The sequence below is a fragment of the Canis lupus genome, chromosome 12, assembly GCF_003254725.2.
Source record: "Canis lupus dingo isolate Sandy chromosome 12, ASM325472v2, whole genome shotgun sequence".
Lineage (NCBI taxonomy): Eukaryota > Metazoa > Chordata > Mammalia > Carnivora > Canidae > Canis > Canis lupus.
In genome coordinates, this window is record NC_064254.1 from 4,466,874 (window position 1) to 4,490,206 (window position 23,333).

At 52.0% G+C, this 23,333-nt stretch overlaps 1 protein-coding gene and 1 long non-coding RNA gene across 5 annotated transcripts in view; one reads left to right on the top strand and one right to left on the bottom strand.

Annotated features, from left to right (window-relative positions):
* Positions 1 to 23,333, bottom strand: part of LOC125752202 (uncharacterized) — a 92,708-nt gene that overhangs the window by 43,582 nt on the left and 25,793 nt on the right. For both annotated transcript variants that reach the window (XR_007401111.1, XR_007401112.1), the window contains exon 2: positions 6,487 to 6,610. This is a non-coding gene — a long non-coding RNA (uncharacterized LOC125752202). The remainder of the gene's footprint in view (positions 1 to 6,486; positions 6,611 to 23,333) is intronic.
* The window catches only part of SCUBE3 (signal peptide, CUB domain and EGF like domain containing 3), a 36,946-nt gene continuing 19,663 nt past the window's right edge, over positions 6,051 to 23,333 (top strand). For 2 of the 3 annotated variants that reach the window (XM_025418517.3, XM_025418518.3), the window contains exons 1-4: positions 6,052 to 6,184; positions 18,796 to 18,918; positions 20,051 to 20,176; positions 22,626 to 22,760. In XM_025418517.3, the coding sequence (XP_025274302.1) occupies positions 6,100 to 6,184; positions 18,796 to 18,918; positions 20,051 to 20,176; positions 22,626 to 22,760 (469 nt within the window). In that variant the 5' untranslated portion in view covers positions 6,052 to 6,099. Of the gene's footprint in view, positions 6,185 to 18,795; positions 18,919 to 20,050; positions 20,177 to 22,625; positions 22,761 to 23,333 lie in introns of all 3 variants that reach the window. The other variant, XM_025418520.3, reaches the window with a different exon arrangement.

Consider the following 23,333-nt stretch of genomic DNA (forward strand, 5'->3'; position numbering starts at 1 on the left):
ATTGGTGTCAATGCCATTTGGCAGGCTGGGTATTTTTGTTTCCTTCATGGAAGCAGCCAGGGAGCAGGTGGGAAGGAAGCAGGTGGCAAAGTGACTCAGGTGTGGGGGTGGGCAGGGAGGACAGACTGGGTGGACATGGGGCCAAGGGGCCAAGGAGAGAGACTGGAACAGGTCTGGGCAGCTTGGACGAGGCTGTACTGCCTCCCCACCCAAATAGACCTCTCTTATAAAGGCAAGACTGAGGGTCTTGGAGCAAGTTAGTCCTAGAATCCCAGGGCCAGAACAGACCTTGGAGAGCATTACTTCCTATCCTCTGCCTATATGACCAAATGGCTCCTGAGTCATCCCAGATAGGTGGGAAACAAGGACAGACCAGGGTCAACATGTCCAGTGACCTGATATGATCCCTCCCTCCTTTCTTCCATTTCTTTGGTTGTTGTTATTCTGAGAGTTCTCTTTTTTTTTCTCTGTCAACCACCGATTTTTGTTTATATTTCTATCTTATCCATTGATTTCTCTCTAAGTGTCATCAAGATTCACCTCAAATCCCTCTTCATCCATGAAGTCTCTACTTGGATGATAGACTTCTGTTTCCTGACTTTTCATGGCACTTCCATCTGGATTGCTTGATGTTGCATTCAGATAACTTTGTTTTGTGTATACAAATCTTGCCTTCCTGGTGAGATTCCAGCATTTGGGGGATTTGCCATGTGATGCAGAGGGGTTTGGAACGATATGCACTGATGTTGATATATCTTCTTGAGTAGGGAATCACATTTTCTACTTCTTTTGCACACCTTAAAGGGCCCAGGACAATGTATATTGGGGAGAGGGTATGCTATAAGTACCATATTCCACTTGATAGAAGGATGCATGACTGATCAAATTATCAGGAAAAGGAAGAGTGAGAATTAGAAGAGGTGGGACTGGCAACTCTGAGGGTACTAGGCTAAGGAGCACTCATCCATGAGTCAGAAGTCAGGGAAGACATGGATTCTGCTTCTAGCTTTGTCTCTTAAATTTGTGTGACATCTATGTTCTCATCAGACAAATGTGATAGCTAAAGCCTTTTTTTTTTTTTTTTTAAGATTTATTGATTTACTTGATGTGGGAGAGGAGAGAGAGTCTTAAGCAGACTCCACGCTGAGCATGAAGCTGGATGAAGGGCTTGATCTCACAATCCTAAGACCATGACCCCGAGATCAAACCAAGAGTCAGCTGCTTAACCGACTGTGCCACTCAGGAGCCCCGATGGCTCAAGCCTTTTGAAGTTGTACTCCTACATGATCCTCCAGAACAAGATGACTGCCCTATTCCCTCTTATGTGTGAAGGGACTGGTCTGTGACTCTCACTCAGCCTGTCCCAAATGATTAAACTGTAACAGTGGCCAGAATGTGTTAGGACTCTGTGGATTCAGAGGAGGCAGCATAGAGAATGGAGGGGGTACACAAGCTTCAGAGTCAAGTCCAGGCCCAAGTCCTGGCTTTTTCTCTTCTTAGTTGGTCATCTGGGCAGGTTGACCTACTTGAGCCTCGGTTTTTCTCATCAACAGAATGAATATAATGATTCTTGCCTGATAGGCTTGCTGGAATGCCTGCTACAGTGCCTGGCACACATAGAAAAGCACTCAGTAAACAGTAGCTATGAGCTCTAATTGGTCTGAGTGTCTGGGTTTTCTTCACGCAAGGTAGGAGGTGCAAGGGCATAGGGAAAGCGGGATTCTGGAATGAACTACCCTCCCTGGCAGGTGCACTTCCTTCTACTCTCCAACTTGAAAATGCTGCTGACAAGTGCGGTGAGTTTGAATGCACTGCACTTCTGGAAACCTCCCAGTAAGAAAGGATAATGCACAGAACCTATTGGAAGGTGGTGAGAACTGAGCCCAGTTTGTTGTACTCATGCTCAGCGGCATCAAAGTCTGGCCCAGGACAAGACTGCTTCTTCCCAGGCACTATGATACCTTTACTATCAAGCACTGTGGCCTTTGTTCTTTCTGAGAAGCAGTCAAAATAACAGCAGTAGCTACCGCCTACTGAATGCCTACTATGTGCCAGAGGCTTTCTGTTCGTTGCTTCATGTAATTAATGCCATATAATTTCGAGGTGGGCATTTCTATTCCCTTTGTCAGAAGACAAAACTGAAGCTCACTGAGATTAAATGACCTACCTGAAGTCACACAGCTAGAAAATTAACAGAGCTGAGATTTGCTTTTTTTTGAGAGAGAGAGAGAACATGAGTGGGAGTGGGGGCAGAGGGAGAGGGAGAGAGAGAATCTTAAGCGGGCTCCACACCCAGCACAGAGCCCTACTCTGGACTCAGTCTCACAACCCTAAGATCATGACCTGAGCTGAAATCAGAGTCGGATGCTTAACTAACTGAGCCACCCAGGTGCCCCAACAGAGCTGAGATTGGAACCGCAGGGTTTCTTTTACTCTCAAACCCATGTAGTTAGGCAGGGATGCATCCCCACCTTTGAGGTTATGTGACCATACCCATTCTGTAGATGAGGCAGCTGAGGCTCAGAGAAGTGAAATAACTAGCAGAAATAGATAGATGGCTGGAAAATGGGAGGGCCCAACATTGTCGTTGGGGTAGTCTAATTCTGACACATAAGTGTTCTCCATCAGAATATACTGCCTATCGAGGAGGGTCACTGGACCCATTTTACAGATGGGGAAGCTGAGATGCCGAGAGAAAAAGCAAAGGCTCATGGAAGGAGACTTGACAGGGGAGGGGAAGTCCCAGAGTATGATGAAGCCCTGGCAGAGGTATCCCTAAAGCAGGATCAGGCTGGGTCCCCAGCCCAGTCCTCTCCCTAGACATTTGCAGGGGAAATTAGAATGAAATGAACATCAGAAGCAATCCCAAAGGAAAGGGAAACCTGAAAGAAACCTGGCCTGAGAGGGTGTGGGAGGCCCAGAGAACCCAGGGACGTTTTTGCTCCTGCCAGTGAGGGTATGGCATATGCTGCTGCTTTTGTAATACCACTCGTAAGAGTCATTTCATTATTTCTTCCTTGTCATCTTCCTGTGTCATTACCCCGTTGTGAGTCCCTGCAGAAGTGGACAGGGCAGAGGGTCGTGGGACCGGCCCCTCAATTCACAGTGCCCAGTGATAGAAGCCTTGCTTCTGTTCCCACAGAATCCTCAGAAGGGCTGGGGGTGGGCTGGAACCAGACCGGATGGTGGGGAGCAGAGCAGGGACCTGTGCTTCTGCCAGTTGTGGAGGAAGCTCATCTGGTCCTAGAGGAGCAGAGCAAAAGCTGGCAAAATGGAGGGGGGCAGGCAGAGGAAACCAGAGTAAAGGACACTGAACCTCCCAGAGACTCAGCAGCTATGATAGGGCAAGGTCCACACTCAGGGGGCCAGGAAACCACCGAACTAGAGAGAGGGTCTGAGGTGACCTATAGATCTGCCCCTACAGACTCCTTCATTCCCACCTCCCCTGTGGTCTAGAGGGTGAGCCGGTGCCCTCCACCCTAGGGACCCAGAGAAGCTCTCACGAGTGTCCAAGACAAGGCAGAGACAAAGCAAGGCACGGTGCAGTCTCCCTTCCCTGCGTTGGAGGGACTCCTCAGCTCTCTCCCTATGACCCCATGTAGATCCAGCACCATCTGGCAACCTCCAACTCTTCTTCTTCTCCTTTTTTTTTTTAAAAAAAAAAAAAAAAAAAAAAAAAACCACTCTCTTGTTTGGGGCAGAGAGGATGGCAAGTTTGCACTTGTCCCCCAGCCCTATACATAATTGGTGGCAGCAGGCAAAGCAGCTTCAAGGGGAGGGGTTTGCCAGTGGAATGAAGGAGGGAGGGAGTCCTAGAGTGACAGAGCAGGAAGGGACCTGGGAGATCACTTGACCCAAACTTTTGTGGCCTCCACACCATTCCTGTGATCTGTGTGCTTCCATCCCTACCATCATCCATACCATGCCAGGCAGGGGCTCTCAAGACCTCCTCTCGGAGGCTTCCTAAGGGCATTGTCTCCTTTCAGCCAAGCGGCTAATCCATCCTCTTCTTTTCTAGATAGCACTGAGAGGCCCATTGAGATGTGATTTGCCCAAAGGCAATCTTCATCCCATGACACAGCCAGGACAAATACCCCAAGTGCTTGAGTCTGTTTTCATCCTCCTACTCTTCTACTCAATCCCTAGGGAAGGAAGGGCTCAAGTCTTCTCCCTGGGGGCTCAGGAGACCTCTGACACATCACACCTGTCACCTACCTGGTGTGAGCTGCTACTGTCAAGGTTCTGAGAACTGAGTTATTTTCAGGATGATTCTGGTCATTTCCCTTTCTCCCTGGGTACCCTGAGGGCTTTGTGAGGCTAGTCTGGGTCCCAATTGCCTTTTCGCTGCAGAAAGTTGGCTTTGAAATAACTGTCTGGAACCTGGCATGGTCTCAGGCTGACGAAGCCCCATGCTCCAAGAAAGCCCTCACTATCTTTTCAAGGGGTTTTTCTCTAGTGATGAGAGGAGAGAAGATGCCAGGCTGTAAATCCATCCAGGAGGCAGTGTCCAGGGCTCAGAGACACTTCCTTTTATACCCTTTGCATATATATATATATATTTTTTTTCAAATATCATTCATCACTCCTCTGCTGCTGAACAGTTGGAGATATGAAGCGTTCAGAATGGACTGTCGGGGCCACATCCTGAAGCTGTGAGGGCAGGTTTGGAGAAGCGTGTTGTGCCGATCTTTGTGTCTGCATTTACACGCATAGGCATATTCCCGTGGATTAGCTTTGGCCCCTGTGCCGAGCGCATGAGAGTTTTATCCGTAAAACCACCTCTGTAGGGGTAGGGTGACTCAGTGGGCTACCTCCAAGGCCTTAACTGCAAGGGAGTGTGCCCTGGGGCTGGCAGTTTGAGCTGACGGAAGACTACTTTCTTCTTGGTCCTCAATTAAAGTGGACTCGGCACTAGGATCGAACACTGAGACCAGAGGGTGTGTGTGGGGGGTGGGGGGTGGAGGTAAGAGTTGGCAGGGAGTCGCTCGGCCCGAAGTCGGCGCCGTTCTCGGTCTTTCTTGGTCCTGTGCGGCCGCATCTCCCGTGCCCGGCCGCGTCGGCCGGCGGGCCGGGGTGCCAGCGCGATTCCGTCCGCCCCAGCCTCCCCGACACCCCGAGCTCTCTTTGTCTCGGGGCAGAGGTGTGCGTGCAAACCTGCGTCGCGCGGCCCCCAGCTCGTGCGAGCGCGGGGGGCGCACCCTAGCTTCCCCGCTCTTTCGGCGGGGAGAGAGGACGAGCCGGAGCCGGGTGCTGTTTGGTCTGGAGCCGAGCGGGGCTTGCATTGATCCATTGATTGTGCGCGGTCTGCGCCTGACCTCCCTGCTCCCGGGGAAGCCGTCTCCATGGAGACCGGGCCCGCTCCCCCAGCGCCGGATTGTAAATTCCTGCAGGCAGCGGCCCGGCAGCCTGGGGAGGGGGCCGCCGCGCCCGGGCGCGCAGGGGGAGCGGCCGCCGCGCCGAGGCCCCATTTGAAAGAAAAAAGGGGCACGAAAAAGGAGGTGGTGGAGGAGGGGGGGGGGAGGAGGAAGAAAACGAAAAGGAGCAGAGGAGAGGAGGAGAAAGAGGAGGAGGAGGAGGAGAAAGGCGAAGAAAAAGAGACGGAGCCCGAGACGCGGAGAAGGAGCGAGAGAGGAAGAAAGAGAGGCAGAAAGGGCGTGTTTCTGGCGCGGCGTTTCCCCTCCCCTTTCTCAGGTCCCTCGCTCGGGCTCTGCGCGCTCTGCCGCCGCAGCTCTCTCCGGGCGAAGCCGGGAGTTGGGGAGGATTGGACGGAGCAGCCCCGCCGCCGCCGCCCGCTGAGCCCGGCTCGGACACGGCGGGGGCTCCCCTCCGTCCGCGGCGCCCGGCGCCCCCAGCCTCGTCGCGCCCTCCGCGCCGCTCTCCCCGCGTCGGGCCGGGAGAAGCCGGCGGCACCGGGAGCCTCCCGCCGAGGGCGCCGCGCCCTCGCAGCCCCGCGCCCGCAGCCCCCGGCCCGGGCCCGGCGGGGCGCCCCCTGCCCTGCCCTCCTCTCCCCTCCCCTCCCGCGCGCGGGGCCCGGCCGGCTTCCGCCCTCGCGGGGCTGCGACCCCAGCCCGGGCCGCCCGGCCGCCCGCGGCTCCAGCCATGGGCTCGGGGCGCGTGCCCGGGCTCTGCCTGCTGGTCCTGCTGGTCCACGCCCGCGCCGCGCAGCACAGCAGAGCCGCGCAAGGTAAGGCAGGAGGGGCGCGCGGCGGCGGGGCGGCGGGGCGGCGGGGCGGCGGGGCGGCCGGGCGGCGGGGCCCCAGGGCGGGCGCGCGGTGTCCGCGGGGCCGGGCAGGTGCCGGGGGCGTGCGGCTGTCAGAGCCCGGCGCCGTGCGGGGCCCCGGTCGGGGGGCCCGGACCTCGGGGGGCCCGGGCCTCGGGGCGCCGCGTCCTGGCCGCGAGGCTGGAGGGGCCGGGAGCGACCCCGAGCAGTGAGACGTCTGCCCCCACCCCCCACCCCCCACCCCCGGGGCAGAAGTCGCCACGCACCTCAGCATTCTCCGCCCGCCTTCTGGGCCACCCCCAGCATCTTCGAAAGACTTCTTGTCTTCCAAAAGTACGAGAGAGAATCTTCTCTTCTCTCAGACATTGCCAGAAACTTTTGAGCTGTGGCCTGGAGAGACGGAGAGAATGAGACTTTCGAGCCACGCCGTGTATCTCTTCCCTTCACCCCACCCCCCCCCCCGCCCCAACCCTCACGCGGAGTCAGACAAAATTTCCCAGTTGTTGTCTTATCAGTAGAAAAATGTTAAAGAAAAATAGGATCTTTCCTCGAAAGACCAGCTCGTCTCTCACTGGAAGGTAGGGGGCTGAAGAAGAGAAGAAAGATTTCTGACTGGCTCCCAGCAAGAATGTCGCTTTTCTGCCTCTTTGGGGGGAAATCTCTTTCCTCTTGCATGGCTTTCATTTCTTATCATAATATTTATTTATTAAGGCCTCGGGTTTCCAATTCCATTTAAATCCAGGTCAGAATTGCATTAAAATAACAAAGTAAAATTCCAGGCCAGGGAGCTCTGACAGGCCCCTCTAGGAATTAGAGAGCGAGCCAGGGAGGCCCTGCGGCCCCCATCCCTGACCCCAGGCTCGCTGCCGGGCGGGTCCGAGGCTCTGCTGGCAGAAACCAGGCTGGTGGGCTACAGTTCTCTTGGGGACAGCCTCCCCTCCCCGTTGACCTCTTGTTGCACCCTTCCCCCATCATGTCCTCACCCAGGAAGAGATTTATATGGACAAAAAGAAAATTCTTCCCGACAAGCCTTCGCTGAGGAGGATCTGATTCTGCCTATTGTCCCAGGGGCTCCTGAAGCCAAGCTAGGGTGTGGAAGTGGCTGAGCCAGAAGGGAAAGTTGAACTTGGGCACTGGGGAAGCCTGAGCCCCCAGCAGTCAGGTTGCTGTATCCTGGAGCCTGAGCGCCCGCCTGGCTCTTAGGCTGCTCTTGCGTACTGGATGGGCTCCCACTCCGGGTGAAAGGAAGGTGCTGTACCAACACTGCCTCTTCAGCTACCTCCTTCCTCCAACCTGCCCTTTAACGGAGCCCAAGTGGTGGAGATCCGCAGCTGTCACATACCAGAGCTCACCCCCACCCCCTGGCAATCCCAAACTGCCTCTTCTCCGGTCCTGGCTCCAGACAGCCCACTACCACTGCCACCCCCAGCCTGGGAGCAGCCCCTCTTGCACTGTGGATTTGCTTGTGTTTTCATAAACAAAGCTGGCTTTTGTAGTGTGTGCTGACTTACTCATAACATAGAATTAGCTGGGGAGTTTAGTCTGAAGGAAGGAACAGATTTCATTCAGTAATCTAGAGACAAGATAAGGGCCTCTTTCAAGTTGGAGCCAGTGTCTGTAGTGGCCCTAGTGAGACCGGGGGGCTGGGGGCAAGAGGGGGAGCAAACAGTATATCCAGGGAGGTTCCCAGGGCTGATGGAGACTCCTACAAGGGACAGGTGCCAAGGGGAGGTCAGCTCATCCTTTAGGGACAGAAGACTCAAGATCCCTCCACAGGGAAAAAAAAATCCCTCCACGGTGCTCCAGGGCTCCCTCTTTCATCAGACACCCTGCTAAACGCTGTGGAGGGCTAGGGAGATGCAGCCGGAGTAGAGGCCCCTGCCCTCAGGGAACTTAACATCCTAATAGTTGCATCCACTACTTATATTCAGGCCACACCTGCGCTGACTGGGCCACAGTTAGCTGTGTGTCTTCTTTCCTTCTGACCCTTGAGTCTAACCTGGCATAGAATAATAGCCTGTTATTTCAGCTCCCTGTGATGCTGCTGTTCAGGAAATATACCAACCGGGGCTGCCAAAGATTGGCTAATGACAGGTCTTTTGGGTTAGAGGGATGTTTCCGCACCCAAACCTACAGACCAGTGCCGCCGGAAAGCCAAGTACTGACGGGGCACACAGCGGAGTACTGCAGACACTCCTTGCTCCCAGACATACCTCCTAGGTATCCCCAGTGCCAGGAGGTGTGCCTTTAATGCCACATGCTTTTAAATAAAGCTCTGGTGGGTCTCTTTATATTACAAATACCCTTGGTAAATGTCTTGTGTGGTTATTATACCTCTGGGTATAGTGTGTGTGTATATATAGTATGGTTACTATATTTCAGTGCCTTTTCCCCAAAGACTCCATCCCACCAAAGAACTAAAGTGGAAAGGGATAGGGAGGAGGAGAGGGACAAGGAGGGGAGCCCTGAGTGTGCAAGTGTGTGTGTGGGGTGAGGTTCACCACGATCACCCACAGGTGATATAGCTGGGTGTCTATGTCTATTGTGACTTGGTCATTAAGCCTAGAGATGTACATTTTAGTGTCTGAAAACTGTGGTGGACGAATGGGTGGGTAAGCGCGTGTGACTGGGAATGAGTGAGCATGAGGGTACATGGTTTTGAGTGTTTTTCAAGTGCCCGTCTGTGTATTTTAAAGTAGACAGACTGGATAACCAAGATAATTGTTAACTTAAAAGCATTAATTTGCTTTGCTTTTTTTGGGGAGGGGGTGTGTGTGTGCAGCAGTGGTTAAAAAAGACCTAATCCTTGCTTAGGGCTCAGGTTACAGCTGAATGAAAAGGTCTCCTGGCCTCCCGGGGAAAACTTGTCCCCAGGGCGGGCTCAGGGAGAGCCAGCCTGGCCGCTTAGTTTACCTGGTTGTTTTCTCTTCTCATTAGGGATAAAATGTTGATAAAGTCGCGTATTTAGAGTTTCCCAGTAACACCATCCCCAGGACTGAGCCCGTTCATCTGGTGGCAAACAGTGTCTCTCTGTCTCCGTGCGTCTCTCTGGGTCTCTGTCTGGGTGTATGTGTGTCTCTCTCTTTCTTTCCCCCACCCCTCTCTTCCTCTTTAATGTGGCTGTTTCCTTTCCTCCCCGCTTCCCTGGGCTCCTGTGGCCAGCTCTTACAGTGAGGGGACTGTTCCTCCTAGCCCCTCCCTCCAAAATATGAAATGAAAACCATAACCGTGTCAGCGGGTGAGGGTGGCCCCGTGGGCAGCCGGCTATTGCCTGTGCCCCATCCAGGCCACACTGGGAGAGAGAGAAAGCAAGTCAGTCCCCACTCTTGGAGCCTGATCTTCAATCAGTTGCTTCTAAGCCTGTCTCTCCACCACCACCACCACCCCCCTCCATTTTTCCAGAAGGGTGGAGAAGGGGGGTGGACTGCTTAGAAATTCCTCAGGAATCCCTTTGACCTCTCTTCTCTCAGTGACATGTCCCCCGGGGAGGTGGGGGGGAAGCCTGGGGCCAGGGGAGGACTTCTTCACTTCTCACCCCTCATCTCCTTGAGTCTCTGCAGGGTGGAATGAGAGAGAGGGGAGCAGAAGACACCGACCAAGGCCAGAATTACTACAGGCGGACAGAAAAGAAAGTTATTAGCCACCCCTAAATGAGATTGTTTTCTGAAACCTTCAGGAATCCGAGAGCATGAGAACCGGTTTGAGATGTGAGCGGCTGAGACCTGTTGTAAAAGGAGCCGGCCCTGGGTGTGAGTTTGGGAATGCGAGGTGTGCATTCACTGGGGCATGCAAGCGTGCGTGTGCATGACTCAGGGTGTGTGTGTGTGTGTGTGTGTGTGTGTGTGTGTCCGTCCATCCGTGCGTGTGTGCGTGCACAGTGCTCTGGTGAGAGGAAAAAGGAAGCAGGGAAATGTGCATTTTGTTTTCGTTGGAGAAGTAAAGAAATGGAATGGCTTGGTCTGGTGCCTTCGATTGAGAGTGGGGGAAGGGAATGGATGGTTTCAGACACTCTTGTGAAGATGGAGCTGGAGGAGCTTGCTGCCTGAGCTCACCCCAGTCCCTGCCCCGGGCTCCTGTCCCCGCTTGTCAGGGTGTGGGCCTCCTTTGACGTCCCTGTACCCCTAGCACATGACCACTTGCAAGAAAGAGTCCCTGTCAGGGCTGGAAACTGCAGAGCTGCTCTGAGGCTGGCAGTGCCCGCAAGAGGCCCAGACCTGGGGACAGCTTCTTCAGGCTCAGTTAGTTATAAGACAGGAGTCTGCTGGGCCCTGGGGGGAGAAGTGATACGGCTGCCAACCCAGTGACGTCTGCAGGGTTGAGGACATAGGCACCTGGGTGAAGAGGGGACATAGACCCTCTCCTCTTCCCCAGTGGCCCCTCTGTCACCAGACTGGCCACTCTCCTCCTGTGCCCTATACTGCCAGCCCGACGTAGCATGTGGTAGGGCAGTTAGTGCCAGTGGGGTTAGGTAGATGCAGAGCCTGAGGACTGGGGCCTTTGAGGGAAAAACTGAAATTCCCTTCCTCCCTTGTAAATGGGCTAGAGTATTCAGCTCTGAGGTTCTGCACATCTTATCAAAATCCTTCCTGCTAGAAGACAGAAGACACCACAGCAAGGCTCAGTCCTGTCCCCAGACCTTCTCAGGCCTTCTCGCCTGACACTCAGGCCCTCTTCTCCCCATCTGCTTAGTTTCCCTGATTGTTTTCTCTTCTCATTAGGGATAAAATATTGATAATGTTATGCATTTAGAGTTTGCCAGTAACACCATCCCTGGACTGAGCGTGTCCCTGCCACTTGGCTACTCATCCTTTCTTCCCCCACCCCAGTTTCCTGGGGCCCAAAGTACTCAATAGTTTCGTGTCCCCAACTAGAGTGCCCCCTCCCCGCCCGGGAAAACAAGTGTGTGTTTCTGTGCCTGTGTGTGGATGTGTGTGTACCCAACAACTTTGGGAAGTTGAGCTGCAGTGGTTGTGTTCTAGGAACTGAATACTGTCTAGGCAGGGCCCCTAGGCCCCAGCCCCTGGTCCTATACCGTATATTCTCAGATCCAAGACTAGCCCTCTGTGTTTTGCTCCAGCCGAAACATCTCCCCTTTATAGACCAAGGTACTGTTCTGTCGTTGCCATTGGGTTTGGCCCCAGAGGTGAAGAGATGACTCCTAAATAGGGCGCTGTGGCCCTCACTCTCAACTACGGTCTCCCTGCGGCTATAACTGCAGCCCTAGACAGCTGTGGGGTTTGGATTTCAGAGCCTCAGGCCAGGGGCTGTCCACATCTGGTCCCTGATGGCGACAAGCTGAGGAGAGACCTGGGCAGGAGGTGCCGGAGCTGGAGGGAAGATCGAGAATAAGGCCAGAGATGGAAGGAATCCCTGGGTGAGGGTGGAGTGTCAGGATGGATGTGTGGGCATGGGGGAGGGGGCCCTGGGAGAAATGGGGAACTCAAAGGACAGATCCTGGGGAGCAAGTTGACAGAGAGGACGTTTTTACAAGTTTCTAATTATATTTATTTGGAGTTTTTCCTCTGGCGGTTTGAAGCTGTTAACAGCAGGAACCTGTATCCCTGGTGTTTGTTTTTGTTTCTAACCAGCTGCTTGGCCCAGCAGAGTGAATCCAAGTTGGAGACACCTGCCCACGGCTGCTGCCCACCCCTTCTTCGCTGCAGCTCTGTCTGTGCCCACCCTGGTGCACTGCCCTCCTTTTCCTGCCTGCCACTCTGCGCTGCCCTCCTTCCAGCTACCCCCATGCCCAAAGCTGGTCTCCCAACAGGAACATCCAAATGGCAGCTCCAAGACATTCCCTGGTTACGTATCGAATGCTTGCTTCATGCCTGTGCTTTGCACTGAGTTGGGGTGGTGGGGTGCACAACAACGACTAAGGCGGGGATTCCTCCCTCGGGTGTTTATGGACCATAATGCGTAGTGACTAAGCACTGGACTGGGAGTCAGGAGACCCAGGGTCTGGCTCTGCACAAGCTGTTCACTCTTATCCTCTCTGGGCTTGTTCCCCGTCTGTGTCGTGAGAGACAGGACCATGTGAGGACCATGCGAAATAGCCTGCGTCAAGGCTCTATGCACATAATTATGCACCATCTGATATCATCGTCATTCATGCTGTCATTTTCTCCATCAATATAAAGAGAGAAGGCTGATAATCATGAAGCTGGAGCTTGCCTTGGCCCACTGCCTGCCTCCCTGCCCCTGTCTTTCTAGTGCTCTGTTCTTTCCTTCCTACCCATCCTCTAAAGGCCTCTGAATGGGTGACAAGACTCTCAGGTTCAGCCCTGCTCCCCTCCGGTCACCTCTGGTCACTCTACAGTCAGGCTGGCTCAGCTTATATATAATAGGAAGGGTCCTTTTTTTTACAAAAGAAGCAAGTGCTCTGTGTCCTCTCCTTGGGGTCATTTGTGTGGTTTCCTGGATTCTCTCCAGGCATTCCTTAGTCCTGCCTATGCTTTGTCCAGGCCGAGGATGGGCCCTGGCTCCAGCTGAGGTCACAGAGTCGCATCCCAGTTCCAGATTGGGAAGACAGCCTGAGGAGCCAGAGCTGGGAAGCCAGGCTCTACCAGTTTCCCTGGTTGCCCTTTTGATCTAGAGGTAGAGCACATGCACACATATGCAGGTTAAGGTGTCATGGCCAAAGCCCGGGCTGGTCCTACTTTGGATGTTACTTATGTGTGGGAGGCAACATGGAGGAAAGGATAAGTAAACGGACCAGAAGCAGCAATGGTATGCTGGTGTCAAGTGGACTCTGGGGCCCTGTCATCCCGTGCTAGTTAGCACTGAGGCTGGGGAACATCTATTGGACAAAGATGCTCCAAAGAGATGCCTGAGCAGCTCCAGATAATATCTGAAGCCCCTGGGAGCCTATGGATCCTACAGAATTCCCTAGGAATCCTACCCTCGATTCATTGGTCCCAGTCTCTTCTGGCCTCAGCATCACCAAATAGATGTGTTTAAGTGGGTCTCTTATTTTCCCTGAGTTTCCTATCCCCCTACCCTTAATTTAAGACTAAATTTCCTAGGACTGTGCTCCACCTAGAACAACCGTGGGGTCACAGGAAAATAAAAAGCTTTTTCCTTGTGGTAACAGAGAACGGAGAAGATGACACAAATGTGGACCTCATCTACTCACCCATCAACCCATCCTCCTGTCTGTCATTTATATCTTGTTCATTGCTGGATGCCCAGCTCCTAGCACAGTGTTTGGCATGTTGCAAATGCTCAGTAACTTTGTGTTGAATGCCTGAATGCATGTTCTCAGCCCCTAGCTGCTATGTGGGTTTCAAAGATTATCAGAAGCCCTGGCCTCAGGGAGGTTTCAAGAGGGAGATAATACATGTGACCTAAAAGTTAAATAATGCACAAGCAGCATGTAATAGGCATTACAAGACTGTGATTGGCCAGGCAATCAGAGAGCCTGCACTCAGCCCAAACACCCTGGGGTAACCTGGCTTGGGCAGGAAGGATGTCATAGGGGCCATTAGGACACCAGGCAGGCTGCTTTGGACCTTCTCACTGGACCCAGCAAATCTGCCCACAACTCCCCCGCCACCCAGACACTGAATGATAGGGACACTACGGTGGTAATGTAAAAGTGAGGTGGACTCTCCCTAGGGGTGCCTGCTTATCTGCAGCCTGCATTCTGCATTTCCATTTGTTGTTATTCCTGAGTTGGACCAGAGCAAAATTCTGGAGCAGACAGAGTATTTCCTTGGGGGGGGGTGGGGGGGGGTCTCCTGCTTCCATTTTGAGGTATACTTCCCCATCCTTGGAGGGAATCTTAGGGCTGCCCATGTTCAAATAATCCACCCTTTCAGGGCTGCCCTCTCACCCTCTATACACCACCCCCCACATCCCAGCCTTCCTCCCTGCATTGAGCAGAATTTAAGGAGCGCTCTGCAAGGCACTGAAGCAAATCCAGAAGAAATGTCAGGTGGCACTGGGGAAAGCTACTGCAGTTACAAACCAGTGCATTCAAGACAGAGAGGGTGAGGCAGGGAGGTTCTTACTCATCTGGGGTATCTCGGCAGCCACCACCCTCCCCTAATTCAGCTTTTGATCCAGCCACGTACTTGAGGTGGGAATAAAGGCACAAAAGGATAACTCTCACAAAGGATCATGGAGGGTAGCTTTTTGGTTCCCAGCTGGCCCCTCGCCCACTTCACCCTCTTCCTTGGGCAGTTCCCAGCGTGGTGGAGTAGGCAGGCAGTGGAGAAGGTACCTTCAGGTATGTATCTCCCCAACATGCCCTGTACCATCACATGCTCTCCTGCGGCTGCACGTCCTCACACCAGGCCTGTAGTGGGGCCTTTGATGAAACAAAGGAGGAGCAGAGTTGGGGGTTAAGAAATGATACTGGGGAGAAAGTTGGAGAAGGAATAAAAATAGCAGACCTTTTTGAGCACATACTGTATGCCTGCACTGCTAAGTACTTGATAAGTATTAACTCATCTGATACTCACAGCAGCCCCATGAGGAGGTGCTATTATTACTAAATGTGTTTACAGAGGAGGGAGCAGGTAAGTTCAGAGGCTGGCCCAGGACCACATGGACACGGGTGGAGCTGGCATTTGCACTGACACGGTACCACTCCAGAATCTGTTTTCTCAGACACTCTGTCAGCTTGCTTCCCAGCTCAGGCAAATGGTCTGTTCACATTATTTGAGATGGGAAAGGAAGACAGACCACAGCCCAGCCCAACCTCACCCTCGAGGTCCTGATGCAGCCGGTCTAGGAGAGTGCCTAGACATCCACATTTTTTTTAAAGGCCCCCAGGGAATCCCAGTGTGCAGCCAGAGTTGAGAACCACCAGTCTAGACCAATCCATGTCCAACTAGCATCAACTTGTTTGTCAGGCCAGTAGTAAATACTTGCTCCCTGAGAGCTATGATGAGACTATGCCTATGGGTATTGAAGGGATCACCGAATGGACAATTCTGGGTGGGCAGATGTGGTGGAAGGGTGCTCTGAAAGAATGAACTGGCAAAAGGAAGAGACACTGGATATAATTTAGGGTCCTTTTTCAGAGCTCTGTTTTGTTTATTTTTAGAGAAGGGGAGGGACAGAGGGAGAGAATCTCAAGCAGAGCTCCATGCCCAGTGTGGAACCTGATGCAGGGCTTGATCTCACAACCCTGAGATCACGACCTGAACCTCAATTAAGAGTTGGAAGCAAACTGACTGAGTCACCAGTAGCCCCTCAGAGCTCTGCTTTAGGCCTGAACTGATTCAAAAGATTCCATTCAAATGGTTGAAGGGTCCCGTCCTTGGTGGTGACCAGCCAAGTGAGGAAAGCTGACCATGCCACACAGGAGCATTAGCAGAGCGACTCAGCAATGGCAGCAAGTGAGCAGAGGTAGGCTGAGTCCCCTGGGACCAGGAACTCTTAAGGAATAGGGCTTAGCAGGAAGAGCTTTGGGGGAGACAATTCTGAGCCAGATTTGGGAAGCCAGGAACAGTGTGGCTAGAAAAGAGAAGACTGTGTCTCACATGTGAAGAATGAGATGTGTGTGAATGCTTGCACAGGGGGGAGAATGCTTAGATGTTGTAGAGGGAGGAGGTAAGAGATAAAGACTTTCAGAGCTGAGACTCTTGGCTGGAGAGGGATAAGAACCATGAGTGGGAGGTGAGGGAGTGGGTAGGATGGTGGGAAGAGCCCAGCTGTTGGAAGGGTCTAAAGGTTCTGCCAGGAAGCCTGGGTTTGCTGCCATCAGCATCAGTGGCACTCAGGTACTAGCAAGCATTGAGGTGGAGGCAAAGCAAAGAATTGAGAGCCCAGATAGTCTGGTGTAGACTCAAGCGAAGCACCCAGTAATTGTGAGACAGGCCTGTTCCTCGGAGATGGCCTAGAGGAAAGGCTTGCTGATGGGTTTCCAAATTGCCCTACTGGCTGCTGGGTAAGGGATGGCGAGAGACAGAGAGGGCTCAAAGCAGGATGGACAGGATGATTATTAGTCACTGGGATTGTCCAATGCCCCATGCCAGCCTCAAAGACTCACAGGGCGTGGATATAAATGTGGGGACAGAGAATAAGGACTGGGACCTCTGGATACCTTGTCTTAATGCGTTTAGCCACACTTGAAATTACCTCTTTTCTCTTCTGACAGTCAAATGCTTAGCCAGTCTCTAAAACTCAACTTGAATCCCACGCCTTAGGAAGTTTTTTGGTCCATCCAGGCCTAGGAGCATCCCTTATGAACTCCAAGAGCAGTGCTCCAATAGAACTTCCTGTGATTGGGATGCCTGGGTGGCTCAGTGGTTGAGCATCTGTCTGCCTTTGGCTCAGGTCATGATCCTGGGGTCCTAGGATCGAGTCCCATATCGGGCTCCCCGCAGGGAGCCTGCTTCTTCCTTTGCCTGTGTCTCTGCCTCTCTCTGTGTGTCTCTCATGAATAAATAAATAAAATCTTTTTTTTTTTTTAAAGAACTTCCTGTGATGTCTGAAGTGCTCTCCATTAGTGGTAGCCATTAGCCACGTACGGCCACTGAGCGTTTGGCCTAGTGCAACTGAGCAACTGAATTTTAAATTAATTTAAATTTAAATGGCCACTTAATGCACTAGGCCAAGTGCTCAGTGGCCAAACTTGGCTAATGGCTACCACTAATGGAGAGCATTTCCGACATCATAGGGAGTTCTATTGGAGCACTGCTCTCAGAGTTCATAAGGGATACTCCATTAGTTGGGCCTACTGATACTCCACACAGCCTCTATCTACTATCTATTATCCTTCTTGCCTTCTCTCATGAACTAGTCTTCATGCCCGCCTTCTCTGTTCTTTCATCTGCGGATGAATTCCCAGAGTGGGCCAGCAGGTAGACACCATGATTGTAGAGCCTGAGGTGGAGAGTAAGTGTGAGTTACAGCAGTTGGGCATGGCGGACTGCCACAGAGGAGTCAAAGAGAGAAAGTAGAGTGCAGAGCTGAATAGAAGCCCAGAAGATTGGAGGCAGGATTTGGGGGGCACTCTTCCAAATTTCCGTTCTCTTCACCCCACGAAGCTTTGGTCCTGCCCCCGAAGTACTTCTTGAAATAGGGAAGCAGAGGACAATGAACTATTTCAAGCAATGATTCACGGGTGTCTAAGTTGGAGTGATTCCTGGTCCACTTGTTCATTCATATTCAGTAAAAATCAAGCACCTTTAGGATTTGGATTCCATAGCTTGGTGATAAGGCCTGAGAATCTGCATTTTCACAAAAGCCAGGCAACTCTGCAATCCTCTTCTCTTGATCGCAAATACCATTCCTTTATTGGCAGGTTGCTACTTATACACTTGGGTTCCCCAGTTCACAGCTAGAAGTAGCTTCTTCCTCCTCTGATGTTCCTTTTCACAGAGATTCTCAGTCCTGGCTGCACGTTAGACTCACTGGGGAGCTTTTGAAAAATACTGTGGGCTTGTTGACTAAGACCTCTGGGGATGGGTCTGGGCATCTCCAAGGGGAGTTAACTCTGATGATGTGTAGCCAGGGTTGAGGACCCTGTCACCTTATCTCTAATGTCTCTGTGACTCTCAACCACACCCTACCTCATGTTACTGGTCTCTCCTTTAGGCTGGGCTGAGTCACCTCGGAGCCTCCACAGCCTTCATCATAGTACCTTCCACAAATACACCCTGTAGAACAATTTTCAACCGAATGTAACATGTTGCCATATTTTAGTTCTGCTCTATGCATACCATAACACTGCCACAGAAGTTGGAATCTTTTGCCCAAAGATGATAAATGATTCTCTCTGTTATGTCCTTGGAGAACCATTCTCTTTTTTGCTAGATCTTGGCTGGCCTCTTCGTTTAGCATAGCTCTGGGAAGAGCACCTTGTGTCAGAGCGAAAGCCAGGAGTGAGATGAGTACCCTGGGTTAGATAGAAGAGTTCAAGGTGGCGGGCTGAATGAGCCTGAGTCAGCTGGAGAGCCAAAGGGCTCCACTGATCAGGCTTCAGGTTGCTGGTACCAGCCCCTGCCAGGTCCTGGTCTCTCTGCTATTGACAGCACAGAGGCCGAGGGAAATCTTCTAGGATGGAACTTCTTTCCTTTAAAGATTCTTGGCGCCTTAGTGGGCAAGTGGGAGCAGGCCTGGTCTCAAGCAGAACTGTGAGGCAGATGAGGATTTCTCAGGTGCCCTGTCTCCTCTGTTTCTTCCTCCTTCAATTACTAAGGGCCACTGGACCCTGCCGCTTTCTCAGAGGCCACTGTCCCTGTGCTTCTTCTCTTCCTCCCACCCAGCCCCCTTCTAAGCCTACTCATAAGAGAGGTGAACTAATTCACACTGAATTGAATATTTCTAATAAAGGTAAGTGTGCTACCTAAGGGTTTTTGTTTTTAAATCAGAGTGTTTCAAATGATGGAATTTTAGCTGTCACTGTGGATTAAGTATTTCTGAGGGGAGTGGGGGTTCTTTCTGAATTCCTGAAATTACAGAGTCGACCCACTGTGAAATCAGGAGGGTGTGGACGATCATCTGTCTCTGGAAGGGTCACTGTGTCTATTTTAGAGGAGAGAGGATTTTGCCCTTGGGGAACCACCTTCAAGGCACCTGTGGAGTGTGCTGACGGTCTCATGTGCCCCCTCTGCCCCTGCCAGATGTGGATGAATGTGTGGAGGGGACCGATAGCTGCCACATTGATGCTCTCTGCCAGAACACCCCGCGGTCCTACAAGTGCATCTGCAAGTCTGGCTACACGGGGGATGGGAAACACTGCAAAGGTGAGCTGGGAGGGTGCTGGGGAGGGGGACCTGCCTGAGAGGGGAAATCAGTGCCACACCAAGGCCTGCAATCCCTGCCACCGGCAGGAGGAAGAGGCTTGGGAGGGGAGGCTGTTTTTTCTCAGAGAGGGCACCACAGAGGCCAACTGAGGCTCTGGTGGGAAGAGTCACAGCCTCCCAGCTAGGGTGGGAGGGGGATCCAAATCCTGAGATGAAGGCCGGAGGTGCCCTGCCATTGGGACCTCCATCTTTAGACCCTCCTACCATTCCCACATAGGATGAGAACAGACAGTTCACCGCAGGGGAAATTCGTACCGTAAACAAACACAGTCTTCCCCTCTCATAATTAAAGCAATGCAAATTAAAGCACTCTTGAGATGTTATTTTAGATTTATGACCTTCCATGTTGGTAAGACTTTAGTGGACAAGGTACACTCATTAATTCTTGGTGACATTATAAATTGAAGAGTGATTTTTTTGTCAGACCTAGCCAGAATCTGAAAAGGTATTTATACCCTTTGACCCAGAAATTTAATTCCTAGGGACTTATTCAAGAGAAATTCAAAGAAACAAAATAATGTACAGGGAAAGGTATTCTTTAATGCATTATTTATGATAAGAAAATAAATGGAAGGAAGAAAGAGTGAATACATTATGATATAGCAATGCAATGGAATATTTTACAACCACGTACAGGTGGTAATTAGAAAGACTGGGTGGAGACCTATGAAAATGTTTATGACTTAAGTTTATTTATATGTATGTATGTATGTATGTATTTAGAGAGGGAGAGAGTGGTGTGGTAGGAGGCAGAGTGAGAGGGAGAAAGAGAATCCTAAGCAGGCTGCACATGGGGCTGACATGGGGCTTGATCCCACGACCCTGAGATGAAATCAAGAGTTAGATGCTTAACTAACTGAGCCATCCAAGCACCCCTATGACTTAAGTTTAGATGAAAATAGCAAAATGGTTTATGGGCTATGAAAGTAACTATGTAAACACATACACACAGAGAGAAAATATATATACATACAAACATACATATTTAAACCACCGCAGGGCTGAGCCCAGGGGAGGACAGTGAGGGAGCATGCTAGTGGGTCCGGCTGCCTCAGATACTCTTTGCCCACAGATGTGGATGAGTGTGAACGAGAAGATAATGCGGGTTGTGTGCACGATTGTGTCAACATCCCTGGCAATTACCGATGCACCTGCTATGATGGATTCCACCTGGCACATGACGGACACAACTGTCTGGGTGAGCAAAGGAGAGGGAGAGGAGGTGTGGGCAAGTGGTGTCTTGTGGGGAAGGAGTTGTTTCCAGCATTTCCCATTTCCCAGGGAAAGGTGAGGAGAGGAAGGTGATCAAAAAGCTGCATTCTCACAAAGTAAAGAACAAGGTGAGCCTCTCCTTTGAGATGGGGTGCTAAGGATGAAATAATTCTACTGCTGGATGAAAAACATCAGAGGGGATGCTGCTTGAAAATGCTCCCAGGGCAAGGGCCAGAGGATGACAATAATGGGTGTAGCCACAGGGAACGGAGCATGGTGGGAAGGCAATTTGGCTCCATGCTTCAATAAATGGGAGGAATGTTAAATGATGATGATGATACTGATGGTGATGATGATGATGATGCATCCCTGGGCCCCGGGGAGCCTCTAACCCTTAAAGGCTGGTTCTCTCCCAGCTTGTCCTGCAATCTCCAGGTTCACCCTTTCCTCACTTCTTCTGGCCTGATCTTTGTCCCAGGAACTGGGTCAGAGATAGGAGACTCTCTAGGGGACAAAATTCAACTTTGGTCTCTTAATCATTTTGGAAAATTACCGGAACCATGGCAGATTCTTCCCCAAGTGGAAACACTGAAGCCCGAAGCAGAGAAGGATTTGAGGTGTGAGGCCAGGAGACTGGAAGACTAGAAGACCAGGAAAGGAAGAGAAGAGGAATGATGCTCAGAAAATTGGGCTAGGCTGCTTCCCCACCAAACCGATAAATTATCTGAGGTTCTATTAGTTGAGGAGAGCCTCCTTCCTACAGTGCTGCCTCTAGACCTAAACCCAGTCACATCCCATCTTTGGGCCAGACTTATAGGTTTCCACTGCCAACACAGGCCTCTATAGCCTGACCCCTATGGGGCCTTCCCCCCAGCCCTGACCACCTGGCCACCTCTTCTACCAGGAAAGGACCTCACTTCTCTTCCACTCAGTCACCTATGAGGGCCTCTTTGGAGACTCCTTTGGAAAGAGAATCTATGACACTTTGACCAGGACAGTGAGTTTCCTGCAGGACAGGAAACATCAGTTTCTGAGTTATTTGGTTGCTTTTGACCTTTCTAGGCTCCTGATTCTCACCAAGTCTTGTTTTCCTGTGATCTGGGGAGAAATAACCAGAGGGATGAGAGAATGAATAGGCATAGGAAGGGTCAGAGGGAGCAAAGGTCTACCAAACCCTAGCCTTAGGGTTGTGGTTCAATGTCTCAACTCTATCTTTGGCTTTTAGGGGAACCCTAAGTCATCCATGCCCTGGGCCTCAGTTTCCCCACTGAGAACTGGAAGAAAGAACTTGGCTAGAGCAGCAAAGTCACAAGGTTGCACTAGAAGGGAGCAAATAGAAGGACGGACGGTAGGATGGGTCAACAGTGGGAAGACAAGGATGGGGAGAAGTGAGAGAGGGGGAAGGGACAGGAATAAGGCAAAGGATAGTATACCTCCTTGACTTTACCACAGATACCTCTCAGGCAGGAACCTGCTGGATCCATGCCCCTCTGCCCTTGGCCAGAAAGGGGGAAAAGGATGGGATTTCAGGGCTCAGCAGAGAGGATGGGAAGAGAGGGGCAGATGAGGGCCTCAGGAGCTCAAACTCCAGCTGCTCTGTTTGGAGACCAATCTCCCTGAAGCCTGCTGGGCCAAGGAAAACCGAGAAGGGCTATAGACTCAGGAGGGCAGTAGGTAGCACAGAGATGGAGTCAAGGCATTGAAGTGGGAGCCCCAGAATGAGCTTGGCTCTGGGACCTGGGGGTGGTGATTTGGGGTAGTAATTAGGGTGTGGCCTGGCAGCTTTCCTCCCACCCCTCCCCGCCAAGCTACCAGACTGTTTTGTTAAACCAAAATAGGAGAAAGGCTAGGGACTGTGGCAGCAAGCCCAGGCATGGGGGGAAGGGAGGAAGGACGGGACTGTGGCCTGTCCACAGAAATGGTCCCTGCCCTGCAAGGAGTTGAGGCTTGCTGCCTTTACCCACATTGTCCCTCAGACCTAGCACCATGGCCACAGCCCTCCCTGCACTTAGAGCCAGTTCCACATTCTCTCATTCCCTGGCTGTGACCACTGCCCCAGTGCCTCTCTCTGACCAATCCCCATCCTTACCATCATCTCTGTTCCTCTTGCCCTGGCCCCTTTCCTGATCTCCTCTGCCCTCACACCCTGTTCCCACAAGTGAGGGAAGGGGAGGCCAGTCTTCACCTAGAAGAGGCAGGTTCAAATGTCCCCTCTCCACCAGTGTAGCTCCCCAGCTCTGCCCTCTTAGGATGACACCTTCAAGAGCAGTGGGGCATTCACTGATGAGTGGGTAGGAACTTTCTGGCCTAAGGCTTGGTGCTGAATTGGGGCAGGGAGGTTGTGCTAGATTTTAAGACCGTTCTCAGCCCTTGATGCTAAAGTCTCAGGATCCTGGGCTGCACCCCATGGCCTCACCACCCACCTATCTACACAGATGTGGACGAGTGTGCCGAGGGCAACGGTGGCTGTCAGCAGAGCTGTGTCAACATGATGGGCAGCTATGAGTGCCACTGCCGAGAGGGCTTCTTCCTCAGCGACAACCAGCACACCTGTATTCAGAGGCCAGAAGGTCAGCCCATGACCTGGGAGGGCCCAGCTATGCACCCCCAGGCTTCTCTCCACCTGCTGGGAACTTTTCCCTCAATACCCGCTATGTCTCACCCTCTGTTCAGAACTCCACTAGCTCCTTTTGCTCTAGTCCCTCCACTTAGTCATATCCTAAGGGCTCTATGGACCAACACTGTGCTGGAGCAAAATCTGGAGTTCATTTGGGGTTGGGATCAGTGTGGGATTGAGGTACCCTATGGGGTACCCTCTGTCCAGACCCAAGATGGATGTTGTGCCAAACCGTGGATGGCTGAGCTCTCAGCTGCTGTTATCTGAGGACCTCACCAATGTCTTATTCTTGGACTGGATAGGGAAGGTGAGGCAGGAATAGTGGGGTATTGTCTGTTTCTGTGACTCTGCCATCCACCTGCACCCCAAGCCTGCGACATCCCTGAGGACAGGGCTACGCCTAATTCATTTTGTGTCCTCGGAACCTTATATACTGCTCTGTATGTAGTGGGAGCTTAATAAATATTTGTGGAATAAAATCTTATAGTAATGAGGGGTACTCACCTGGCTCAGTTGGTAGAGCAGG